This window comes from Acipenser ruthenus, chromosome 25 (assembly GCF_902713425.1).
Source record: "Acipenser ruthenus chromosome 25, fAciRut3.2 maternal haplotype, whole genome shotgun sequence".
Lineage (NCBI taxonomy): Eukaryota > Metazoa > Chordata > Actinopteri > Acipenseriformes > Acipenseridae > Acipenser > Acipenser ruthenus.
Window position 1 is genome coordinate 7,569,398 of NC_081213.1, and position 12,637 is coordinate 7,582,034.

Below are 12,637 nucleotides of genomic sequence, written 5' to 3' on the forward strand. Positions count from 1 at the left end.
ATCCGAACAAGTTGGAACGATGTTGTTTTGATCATTATCTGTACAATGCTAACAATGGCTCGTCTTTGATTTATGTTTTTGATACTTACGTTTCATCAAAAGTAAGTGCTAACCCTTGGAATACATAAGGTGTCATTTCGGCAGACGCACAAACATGGACCTGTTCCATTTGTCCGATGTGAACAGGAACAGGTTTTTGGAACTGCTCAACAAATCAGATTGTCGAGGTCTGTCTGGTCTCACGAAATAACAGCTATACATTTTACATACTTATAACAGAAGTTTTGTTTATACAACTGTAGCTGCATTTGCCCTGGTTTGGAATACAGGTCACTTACCAGAGACTACCAGAACTCATATTAGCGAGAGTTTACTATACTTGTATGGCAACTGGGCATAGACTCTTGCTACTACTTGTTGTACAGTTACTGTATCTTTAAAATGTTGTCATCTTGGTATTTTTAAAGAAACACCATATAAGAGTTATTTAATGAAATGTTGTGTGCACTGAGCTATCCTGCTGTTTATGACAGATCACCAGCGCCCTAATCATTGAGAAAGACGACGGCTTCCGAACGGAAATCAGAAACTCAACATACTCCCATTGTCCTCTGCTGAGAGCCACAGCGCTACAGAACACACACTGGAGCCAGTGAAAGACAGATTGCCCCAGGGCGCTGATTAATCTGGCTGGCTTTAGACACAAACAAAAGCTTCGGCTGAAAAATACTTGGTTAGAATCTGAAGCACAGTAATAGGCTGCCTTTCCATTCACATCAAACGCAGCAACATGCAGGAATTATCCTTGAAATCCATTTGCCAATATTTGTTGAATGAAAATTCCTCTGAACTATCCATGATTCATATAGCAGACTATTAGATTGCAAGTGGTTGGCAGGTGCTTCACTTTGGTCTAACTCTTAAAAAGGCTTTTAATACTTTAAAACGTTGTTTTCTATACATTTTTGAAAAACTGATCCCCCATTTTGTGTGGCCTCACTGCTGCCGCCCACTTGCAGATCATGACGTAAGATCAACAGCCCGTTATCAAGCCAATGATCATCTGCCGGACCTGTTACCAAGATACTGAACTCTGGGGGCAATGCAAATATCCATCTGGGTTTATTGGTGTCTGACTTCATCTCCAGGCATTTTACCTCCCTAGTGCTTTTATAAGGTGAGCCACCATGCACCCTACAATACTGTATGCTAAGAGGGAAATTAGGGAACACATTCTAGAAGGGGGAAAGGGGTGGGTGTCATCATTTTTTATGGATCTCCTAGCAGCTGATGAGTTAATAATACTGACATCAGCATAAGACCTGTACTTACCCCTCTGCTATAGAACCTGCTCTTTAGTTGAATGGTAAGGTGCTTGTCTTTGAACAGTATGGTTTGTGGTCTGTATCCAGCCCTTGCCTTTACTTTTAATTCAATGGACTGAGATGCCATTCATTACACTGGCCTCCTCTGGTTGAAACAGGTAATTACATATTCATGTTCTTTGCATTATAGCTAGAGCAGCTGTACTCAACTCTAGCCCTTGAGATCCAATCCAGCAGGATTTTACTCCAAGCAGGTTCTAATGTAGTTAATTGAAGCTGTTAAGAGGCAATTAACTAATTTCGGAACTGGGTGGAATAAAGACCGGGACTGGAATAGATCTCGAGGGCCAGAGTTGAGTTGAGTATCACTGAGCTAGAGCATGTTTGCTGGCCTGCGAGACACATGATTCTAAAGTCGCTCTGGATCCTGGAAGCTGGCGAGTGGTCATGGTTACGAGTCAGACTTTAAAACTCTCTGAGATATGGTGGACGCGCACTTGGGTTTAAGCTCGATGACGCGCTTTGATTAAGCAGGGTGTGAGACTGAATAGATCTCCTCCAAGTGGCAGACGAGTTAATAATACTGACATCAGCATAAGACACATACTTTTCTCTTGACTACAGAGCTCACCTCTCGACTACAACCATTTGTGGCACAGGGTTATAATGGATAATGTATCCCCCTAAACCGGTTATACAATGTGCACAGCATCCAGTTTGTACCATATCACAAAGGCTGCAACCATTTTTGGTTATATTACCATTTTAACTTCAAAGTCTCATTCACACACTTCTCCTTTAAACCTGATTAATAGCCTGTTTTGCTCCGTACTTGAGTGCAGCGGCACCAGGTTGGTAACATTTTTGGTGCTGCCCAAGGGTCAGGGGGCAGATTCTCCTATACTTGGGGTTAGGAGAAAAAAAAATGAAAATAATCTCTTTAAAAGCCTTGTTTTTAAACAATAAAATGTAACATTTTCAGTAAACCTAGTATCTATTGGATAAAACATCTACCTTATGTCGTCGTTGCTGTGTACTTACAATATCTCATTTTTGTGTGTAAATATTGCTTGTCTATGGCACATTGTTTGTGCTATACAGTGGTGTATAGGAGGAGAAAACGACATTGAATACGGAAAATATATAACAAAGTAGATGGATCCATAATCTAAGAAAGCGAAGGTTCTGTGTTGCTGCTCTGGCTGTGAACAGACAAACACGCTGCGCTTAAATTAAACCAGCTTTCATTTCTGAATGAGTCATTTTTAAAGTAGCGACATAGACAGAATAACTCCAAATACAATGACAAGGTACACCGAAATTAATCTCAAATTATCGTAAATAAAACATAATAAAATCAATAAATAATTAAAATAGGTATCAATTACATTATAAAGATTGACTGCATATACACAGCATAATTTTCAGTCAAAAAACATTTTATAAACACTACCGTTTCATACCCTGTTGTTATTGTGTATGTCATATGGACAGGACATGGGGCACACAGCTGAACGACATCAAACTAATTAGGCCAGCAAACCAGGAGAAACTAAATTGGTGCATAGTAAAGCATCAATAATAATAATAATAATAATAATAATAATAATAATAATAATAATAATAATAATATCTTTATATAGCGCCTTTCATAGTGGACCACCATCACAAAGCGCTTGACAGAGGTAGGCAGTGAACTGTGCATTATATGCAGAGTCACTTACAATGTGACATTGATATAACATCTCATCCGCAGGATGGAGCACAAGGAGGTTAAGTGACTTGCTCAGGGTCACACAGTGAGTGGCAGAGGTGGGATTTGAGCCGGTGACCTTCTGGTTACAAGCCCTGGACTTTAATCACTGGACCACATTCATGTTTTGACAAAGATAGAAGTAATTATTGATTAGTACAACTTACCGCATAGTAAATAGCAAAACATTTTGGCGCTGTATAGTTCGCAAAATGAGATCACTAGGAGATTTTGTCTATTTCATCGGTAATGTTAGTTTGACTCTGCAGAGCTGCCAAGTGAGTCGTTCTTGGCTCATACATAGTGGTTTACACATATTTTTTTTTACTCTTGGTAGGCAGAATAACAACACACTACCATAATATTAAATGCAAAAATAAAATACACAAACATAATATTAAAAATGAAAATGACAAAAAAAGTGGACTCAGACCCAATCTGACCCTTTCTGGTTTCGTCACTTTGTGTGAGTGCCGGTGGTCTGTGAAAGGCTTGCGCCAATGACTAGGGCTCAGAACATTACCTTCTACGAAGGAGAAATAATACTGGTTTTCCTGTTAAACTAATCTGATGTGAAATGTTACTCGATAGGTAAGCTGTGGAGGTGCTGGGTCCACATTCCAGAATATTGGTGGAGCTCGGGCGCCACTGGCCCATATAACCTGACACCTATGCTTGTGTGCAGCTATTCTGTTTGTGTTCTTTAGGAATTGTTTCTTTTATATTCTGGGAATAGAATTCATCTTTATAGTGCTGGACTTGAAAACAGGCAACAGTGCAGTCAGAAGTTAGGAGTTCAAAGTGCTTTCTGTCCCTTTCAAGACAAAAGAAGGTTTCATTCTAAAAAACATACCAAGAAATAGCCATCTGAAACTGACATACACTGACAGCATAATATCTAAAGAGGAAGTGTAAACCTTAAACAGAAGTTGCTTATAAATATCAGATACGGTTCTCAGTTTTATTTTCATTACGTTTTGAAAGCAGCCAGGTGCACAAGCATGTGATTTGTAACATTCGAATTTATTGACTCCTCCAAATGCTAGACCGTGGAAGGCCAACCCAGTTGAAAATTTCCATTAATTATTTTAATGTTCGAAATTAGTGTTCAGATCTTTTTTCATTGTGACAGACTGTAGCACAAATACTGTACATTCTATTGCTAAGCATTCTGCGTATCATTTAAAACAAACTGTATGCAAAACATTGTTCTTCACAAAATAGTAAATATTTTAAGATGGATGTAAATTAGATGAGGATCTTTTAATAGAGGAATTTCAAAAAGACTTTACAAAACACCAGGTCTGAAGAATGCACTTCTCAACACACCTTTTGGAAGTTCCAAACTGCCTACTCTGTAATGCCTTGTAATAAGTAATAGATTACCATACAGTACCTTCAAATGAGGCTTATCACCTCACTCGCCCATGACAAATACTATATGTTCTGGTTTTTCATGACATATCCTTGTTGTATGAAAGTATTCAACAGTTTTGATAATACAGGTGCACTCCACTTATAAAAGGACTCCAATGGACAATGGAAAATCAGTGCTTTATAAACGCAGTAAGTAGTAAACACAATTCAAAATGCTGTATGTAACTGCGAACATAAGTACCTTAAATATAAACAATACAAGAAAGCTTAACTGCCAAAGAACGGGAGCTTATTATTTGTACAAAACACCCTCTGTGGGCAGTATAAATGTAATAACTAGTACCATTTTACAAATTTATATTTTCGCTAAATGCAATTAAAAATGTATACGTTATACGTTTAAAACCCCTTCGCTGCTAAGGGTTTTTCCACCCCCAGTGCTAGAGGTTTTTCTTGAATTTAGGACTGAATTGTTTAAAAGTCACATTTCTCACAGGTCTCTAAAGGAAACCTATATATTGTTTTTCTCAGCACAATCTGAACTTTTCAATGATATAATTTACTTGGGCATATCTACTCGACTGATTGAGATATTGCAGATTAAATGGGAATTTCTGTGCCACTTAAAGCCCAGGAAAAATTTACGTATTAAAATGGTACTGTATATATTAAACTGTACGCATTAAATGTAAAATACCTGCCTGTGGAACAGGAAAACTGTACATAATTAATGGTATATACGTTATAAACGAGTCAGTTTTAACCAGAGTAATTCCCCATTAAAACCCATGTTTGTCAGCGACATGCCTCCTCAATACGTTGTAAACGGAACTCCGTTCTAACAGGATCCGTTGTAAGTGGAGTGTACTTGTAGAACTAAACCATCGCTCACAGTTATTACCAGTTAGTGCTGGGAATCTGTGGGTGAAATCAGCATTTTTAATCAGTTATTCCTCAACGATTGACAAACAATACAGATTCTACAAGAAAAATGATGATTTGGAGTACTTTTGAGAAAGTAGCCCACAATTACAATGGCTGCATTTGAGTCGTGTGTATGATGGCCAGTAACTTTTAATTGAGAAAGTCTGGGCACCTACCTTTTACGACGAGCTCTGCGAAGTTGGAAACCCCCGAACCGCGGGAGGACTGCGTGACACAGCGGTACAAGTCTTCCCTATCCTCCTTCACAGCGTCCAGCTGGAATGAGGCCAGGAAACGCCGGTGGCTCAGTTGTTTGACCTGAGAGGCCGGAGTCAGGTCCCCATTGTGTCTCTATTAAGTAAAACACACTTGTGAGGAACCTATCACTGCGTCACCCAGGCACCCATTTCAAACTACAGTCTCACACACAGCCTTAAACACGAGACCTTCACATGAAAAGTTACTTCATTGAATGGCTCTAAAATCAATAGATAGTCACAGGTCGTAGTGAAGGGTACCATTAGATTTTGAGGAGTTTCCATAACACATAAAGTGGTTTATGAGGTATGTGGGTGGCTACTTCATAATTTATATGATGTGTTTCCAAAGGCAAGGGCCACTAGTGTATATTGTTGTTGGGCTGTTGAATAGACTTCACCGTATATTTCTATTTATCATTTCTCTACAAATCAATGCACAATAATTACTTTTTAAGATCTATTAATTCCAGGCCTAAAGCCGTCTGAAAAAATTGGATTCCAACAGCTTGTTTCGATTTCACAGCTGGGTTTTCTTTTCATTTAATTACTTGAGTTACTTTTTCAGCATGACGAAACCCAAACAAATGAAATAATTCCATTAAACGATTCCACCCTGAAGGGCTACATATTCTACACAAACAAACACCAATGTTCCTATTTGTTTGTGACATGTGCTACTGTTTTTCCTAAGGCTTAGCCCAGTCCAACACAAATAAGTAAATCCCGATACATTATGCAATACTGTTTTGTGTTTCATTTTAACATGTGTCATAAAAAGTTTAAAGGGTTTTTTCTTTTTAGTTTTATTCATTTAGTTATTTTTTTGCAGCAGATTTCAAATGTACAACTGATTTGCAATGGGATAACCCGAACTTGTTACAGTAAGAACTGTTTTTCACTTCTTTACATAGGCCACAAATATGCAGTTTTGAAAGAAACTAAATAAAGTTTTCAATGTATATGTATTATTCTCAGGATATCTGTTACACTTGCGCTTCCTGGGTGATTACCCCTTAACAGCGTCTTTTGGATGAAAGCATGTTACTGGCTGATAGGATGTCAGTCAATATAGCAAGCAGCTGATTGGTTAATGATGGGAAAGAAGCTGTTGAATGGATGGGGACAATTTTACCACCCAGGTGAATTCACAAAATAATTGCAACACTAACTGAAGGCATGGATTTCAAAAAGAGGTTTATCTAACCAAGTGCAGAACTAGATATCGGGTTTAAAATAAAAACGTGATACCTCTATAAAGAACGGCATGCACAACAGGTAAGATTCATGGAATCATTTGTCAGCTGCAATCACTTTAAAACAGTGTGCTATGAGGTCTGATTTTATTTTTAAGCCTTAATTTTATTATTTAAAATTGTTCCAAGGACAACATCCATCAATTTAAACCTGCTTCCATATTTCAACATGCCACAAGACTATTACCCAACCAGATAAAAACAGTGATTTACTGCTTAGCTGAAAACAATTAAAATATGCACCGCTAGTTTGCTACTAGAATACTGTTTATACACATAAAAAAATGATGTTGCTGCTTTGTAATTGAAGCGTCTAATTAGTGGACTGTTTCTGAGGTCGACTTTTCTAGTGTGCTACCCCTAGTCCAATCTTTGTGGAAAGGTTGAGAGCTTACCGTTGCTCATGACTTTCTGTCCTGAGGAAATACAAAAGCTCAGTATACATAACAGCAGCATAACGCAGAGCTTGTTGATGCTTGTTTCTGGGTTTTTCATCCCGCGAATGAAGTAGACAAAACATTTCAGCTGGCGCCTTTATCAGTGTACTGATTAAAACTGTATGTACTGGTACTTATCAACTTTTTTTTCAAAACTGGACAATTGACAACTCACAATTCCCTTCCACAATTTCCATTTATTTTAACCAGTGATAAAATAAAATATTTTAAAAGGCAACGCTACCCTATTGAACTTGCAAGGGAAATTAGCATAAAAAAAGCTTTGTATCCCACACTAGAATGGTAGAGAATATAATGCAGAGAAAGCTCGATTTCTCATTTGCAAATGGCACACACCCTGGAGCTATGGAAATATCAAAGTAACACAGGCAGACAGCACTGGAAGTAACTTCAAGGATGCTGGCATGCCTGAAGGTTGAAGTGTCTTCATTTCTGTATTTTTGTACTTTTATCCTAATATATATTTTTTAATGAATTTAGACCTGAAAATTGTTGAGTTGACAGCAGAAGAGCCTGAACTGTTCTGTTTATCCCTGAGCTGCAGCAGTCAAACGAAGCCTGGACATAAAGGAATCTTAATACTGTTGCCATCGATCCCACTGTCAATTTTTTGGGATATTATATATTATATATATATGAATTCACATTCATTGTACGCAGCTAATTCACAATAAACAAAGTCAGATTTTTTTGTTATTTTTTTTGTCTATTTGTCAAAACTGTGCTGCATTGTTTTCCAAAACTTGTAGGTTCAGCGATGCAATGCACTGGCCAATATGCTCCCAGACATTTTTAAATCTGTTCAGAAATCAGTTCCCTTCAGCTCCTTTCTGCTTGAATTATTTATTACATATCAGTGAAGAATCATACTTCATTAGATGATATGAATCGTGATGCAGAATATTTATTGTGATTCACCACTATGCAGCTAATTGAAGCTCATTGCCCTGGAATGATAAATAAATATGATTTATTGTTGGTATGAATACATGGTTCACTGCATCACCCTATATTATTGCCATTAACAAAATAGTGCTCTATTAATAAATCATTTTCTCATCGTTTCTGTCACGCCAAGTAGTCCTTCAGGACCATTCCAAAGCATCATGATGTATATTTTATTGTATTACTTTAGTCTCTGAGAAAATGCTACTCTGTGAAATCTTTCAAATGCAGCAGAACATTGTTTCTTAATAACAAACTCATTACTTGCGGTTATTATCTCTTGTGTTGTACCGTAACGTATCTCCGCAATATGTTTTTCATATACTGCAGTCGCAATCGGTTTAATATTTATTACACACATACCCTAAACCATTAATCAAATGTGGAATGAAACCAAAGAGATTTTCCTGCAGAAGTAGAAAACTGGAGTCAGCTGAATGTTAGAACGCTTGTGGTGTATTAACACTAACACGTTCAATCAGAATATGCTCAACTGTTTGTAGATTCATCTCAATGCTTAGTCTCTGACTTTTTTTAATTAGGTGTACAGTTATTTAAGTCATGTACTTGTACATTAACTAGCCAAATAATTTGTGATTTTAGAAAATAAAAAAACATCCTAGTCTACATTTATGCGGTCACTTATATGTAAGGCTCTTAGTTGTTTTTTGTTTTTCTTTTATCACGTGATGTCCCTTTAAAGTTATTTTGAGCCGACTGTTTCTTAATTAAACTCTTAGAAAAGCATTTCGATTTTTCTCCCATAACTTGAATGAGACGATGAATCTGTTTCACTGATAACAAACAAAAAGCAAGTTAAATTAAATAACCCTTTTAAATTAAAATCTGCTTGGTGGTTATTCATTGATTGCAACACTGCCCTGTAATACATTACATAATCAAATATACATGTGTGATGAAGTGTGGCTCTTTCAAAACCATGCATGCAGTATTGAGACACGCACATTGCATTAAAGATGGGATTTACTGAATTGACATATTAGCTGTTATTCCTCACCTCCAGGAGGAATCTCTCCGTCTCCGAGGCTCGTCCTGATGCCACACACTGGAACGTGGCATTCTGTCCAGCGTTCACCTCCACATCCCCCAGCCGCGAGAAGTGAGGGGCTTTATCTGGAAAGACAAAGGCAGCCTTAACAGCACGGAACAGTGAGAATATATAGGGACTGGGCATACAGTTAGAATCGCCTGCCATACCTCTGTGATGCACAGCACTGATTCGAAATGAGTAGTCTGGGTTTCAATTGTTCTGTAGGGATGTGCCTCTAATTCCTTTAGGAAAGTTGTAAATGGAGAAGCCATGGATAACCACTGCCCAACCTATTGTCTTCCCCATCATAACTGCCGTGCCACACAAATTCTACTATCATGTTACATGCATGTTTTTAAACAGAGACATTAAGATCATGACATGACATTATTTCTTATTACCCTTTCTCTGTTTGTGGATTTCAGTTATGCTGCAAATGTACTTCTTATCTGAGAAAATCATGTATAAGTATGACCTTTCAATAGGGGTTATGGAGTGCAAAGGTAACTGTGTCCCATGATACTCTGGATTGAGAAACAAAGTTCAACATTCAACACAAGAGCAACAGAACGACTTCAAACATCAGAAAGCAGAGCTTGTTTCTGGTTTGTTTGCTTAAATTACCATATCCTTTATCATAGTAAAAGCATCGCAAAGTGAAATAACAGCACAGTGAAAGTATTTTTATGCATAGGTATGCATTGTAAAGCCCAGTGAGGCATATTAATGAATATTAAAAAACATGGCAAACCATGATAAACTGTGGTAAATGGGAGAAGCATGCGGGGCTCCCGAGTGGCGCATCCAGTAAAAGCACTTGCATAGACTGCAGGATGCGCCCTATAGTCTGGAAGTCGCGAGTTCGAGTCCAGGCTATTCCTTTGTCGACCGAGGACGGGAGCTCCCAGGGGGCGGCGCTCAATTGGCCTGTAAGCTGCCCGAGAGCTGCGTTGTCCTCCGACGCTGTAGCTCTTGGGTGGCTGCATGGTGAGTCCGCAGTATGAAAAAAAGCGGTCGGCTGACGTCACACGCTTCGGAGGACAGGGTGTGTTCGTCTTCACCCTCCCGAGTCAGCGCAGGGGTGGTAGCGGTGAGCTGAGCATCATAAAATAATTGGCTATTCCAAATTGGGAGAAAATAATAAAAATAATTGGCAACGACTAAATTTATTTAAAAAAAAAAAATAATGGGAGAAGCATGGGAAAACTGCAAACATAATATGGTCAGCTTTTATAAGGGATATACATAGCTTGTATGAAATGTCCAGGATGCTATGTTCAGTAATGCAGGGTTGGCAAAAGAAAACCACTATAATAAACAGGAACTTAATGTGGAAATGTTAATCTATAGCACAAGTACTACACGTTGAAGAGGATCATGTTGAGTCTGAAATTAAATTGGACAGCCATTGAAGTCTTTGCCTGAAGGTTTATAAAATGTTGTTAATATCTTGCAGCAGGACAGGCGATTTGTTCTTGTTATTTTAACAAAGACTTGTGAGGATTACATTTCGCTTGGAGACTGGATCTCATGTTCAGTGGAGTAAGTCCCGTTTGGGGACAACAGATTATTTTATTATTTATATGACTTTAATCAGATGAGAATACGGATGGATGAAAGGCTTGTTGTTATATAAACATATTGAATTTGTCTTGGGGCTTATATAATATCATGTATTTAAAGCAAACCAGACTTAAATGAATAACTAATTATGCCGTTCGGGAAAATATGACAGAGGCAGATGGAACGTTCCCTTTCTGAACCACAGATTTTTTTTGGTTATGTAAACAGATACAGAATTTATTATGAAGCTTATATCCATATTTCTGAATATATTGTATAAATTACAACATTCGATTAACATGAACTCTAAGTAATCTATGTAGGTCAGGGGTGTCCAAAGTAGGTCCTTCCATTCCTGGTCTTTGTTCTAACCCTGTTATGAATTGTTTAATTTAACCAATTAAACATCCACCTAGACACTGAAGTAGCTTCACCTGGAGTAGAACAGCCCTCCAGGACTGTGACTGGACAACCCCTGGTCTATGCTGATGAAGCAGGCTCACCTGACTGGACTCTAAGCTGCAGATTGCTAAATTCTTGCCTCACAGGAATTCAAAGGTTATATCACTACACACATGCTTGACCCACTCCGGTGAGTGAACTCAATTCCTATCTACTTCCTGAGCAAATCCCCTTAGCAATAACAACCCTGCTGGTATCCATCCATCTCTCCTCTACTTACAGCACGGATAGTTCAGAACCAAGATGTCATCCATCCCAATGTATCCACGACGCTCCTTGGAGACCGTGGCCTCGAAAAGGACCTGGAAAGAACACGAAGACAAAAATAAATTCAATGTAATACCCCAATGAGGAGGTGAACTCACAGACCACAGCTTTTCACCACCACAATGCACACAGCCAGGATTTACAATGATATGACCGAGGGCTGCAGTATATTTTAAATAAACGTCAGTATGTATTCTCTGCCTACCTACGCATGTAAGTGCCAGGGCCTAGCTGTTATTCAACACAGCTGGGATCGCAAACTTAATTCAATCAATTCGCAATTGCCTTCAACACCTTTAAGTTTGTCTTTCATTAGATGAAAACTGGTGCAAGGGTTTAGTACAACCTTGCATTGCAAAAATAGCTATTATTGAGTTTGAACACAATAAAGTATTGCCACAGTAAACAAGTACAGAAATAAAATCACAAACAAGAACACGTATGTGTAATTAAAAAAAAAAAAAAAAAACAGTAAACTACCAGTAATAAATTATATATATATATATATATATATATATATATATATATATATATATATATATATACATACATACATACATACACACACACACACACACAGTATATATATTTTATGCATCGTAGAGCAAAAGACCTTTCACTCTAGAAGTAGAAAGACAACTTATTTGTCGGAATGGAATAGGCACATAAAATATAAACAGATTGTTTAGTTGATAATGTATAATGCTCTATTTGTGTGCGTACAGTTTTGTGTTGTTTGTGCAATATTTTTTAAAACTGCTTGGAATTTTTTTTAACAGCTATTAGAAGTGAAGGTCCGAGGGCGTCTTTTGATCCCAAGACCAAGCCGATTGTCAGCAAGCTCCTGGCCTCTAGAGGACAATCCCTACTGGTTTTGCCTCCCTCAACCCTCAGGAGCCGCAGAGCCAATGCGAAGTTCTCTCTGGAATCCCCAGTGAAGAGCAGCAACTTCACATAGGCAGGATGCAAACCTGAGCTTGATTCACCCTGCACATCAGA

The 12,637-nt window shown here is 38.1% G+C and overlaps 1 protein-coding gene across 6 annotated transcripts in view; it reads right to left on the reverse strand.

The window, feature by feature from the left end:
- Positions 1-12,637, reverse strand: part of LOC117413295 (receptor-type tyrosine-protein phosphatase U) — a 197,398-nt gene that overhangs the window by 79,631 nt on the left and 105,130 nt on the right. For all 6 annotated transcript variants that reach the window (XM_059000198.1, XM_059000195.1, XM_059000197.1 and 3 more), the window contains exons 4-6: positions 11,592-11,673; positions 9,314-9,429; positions 5,556-5,730 (exon numbers count right to left, since the gene is read on the reverse strand). In XM_059000198.1, coding sequence (XP_058856181.1) covers positions 5,556-5,730; positions 9,314-9,429; positions 11,592-11,673 — 373 coding nt within the window. The remainder of the gene's footprint in view (positions 1-5,555; positions 5,731-9,313; positions 9,430-11,591; positions 11,674-12,637) is intronic.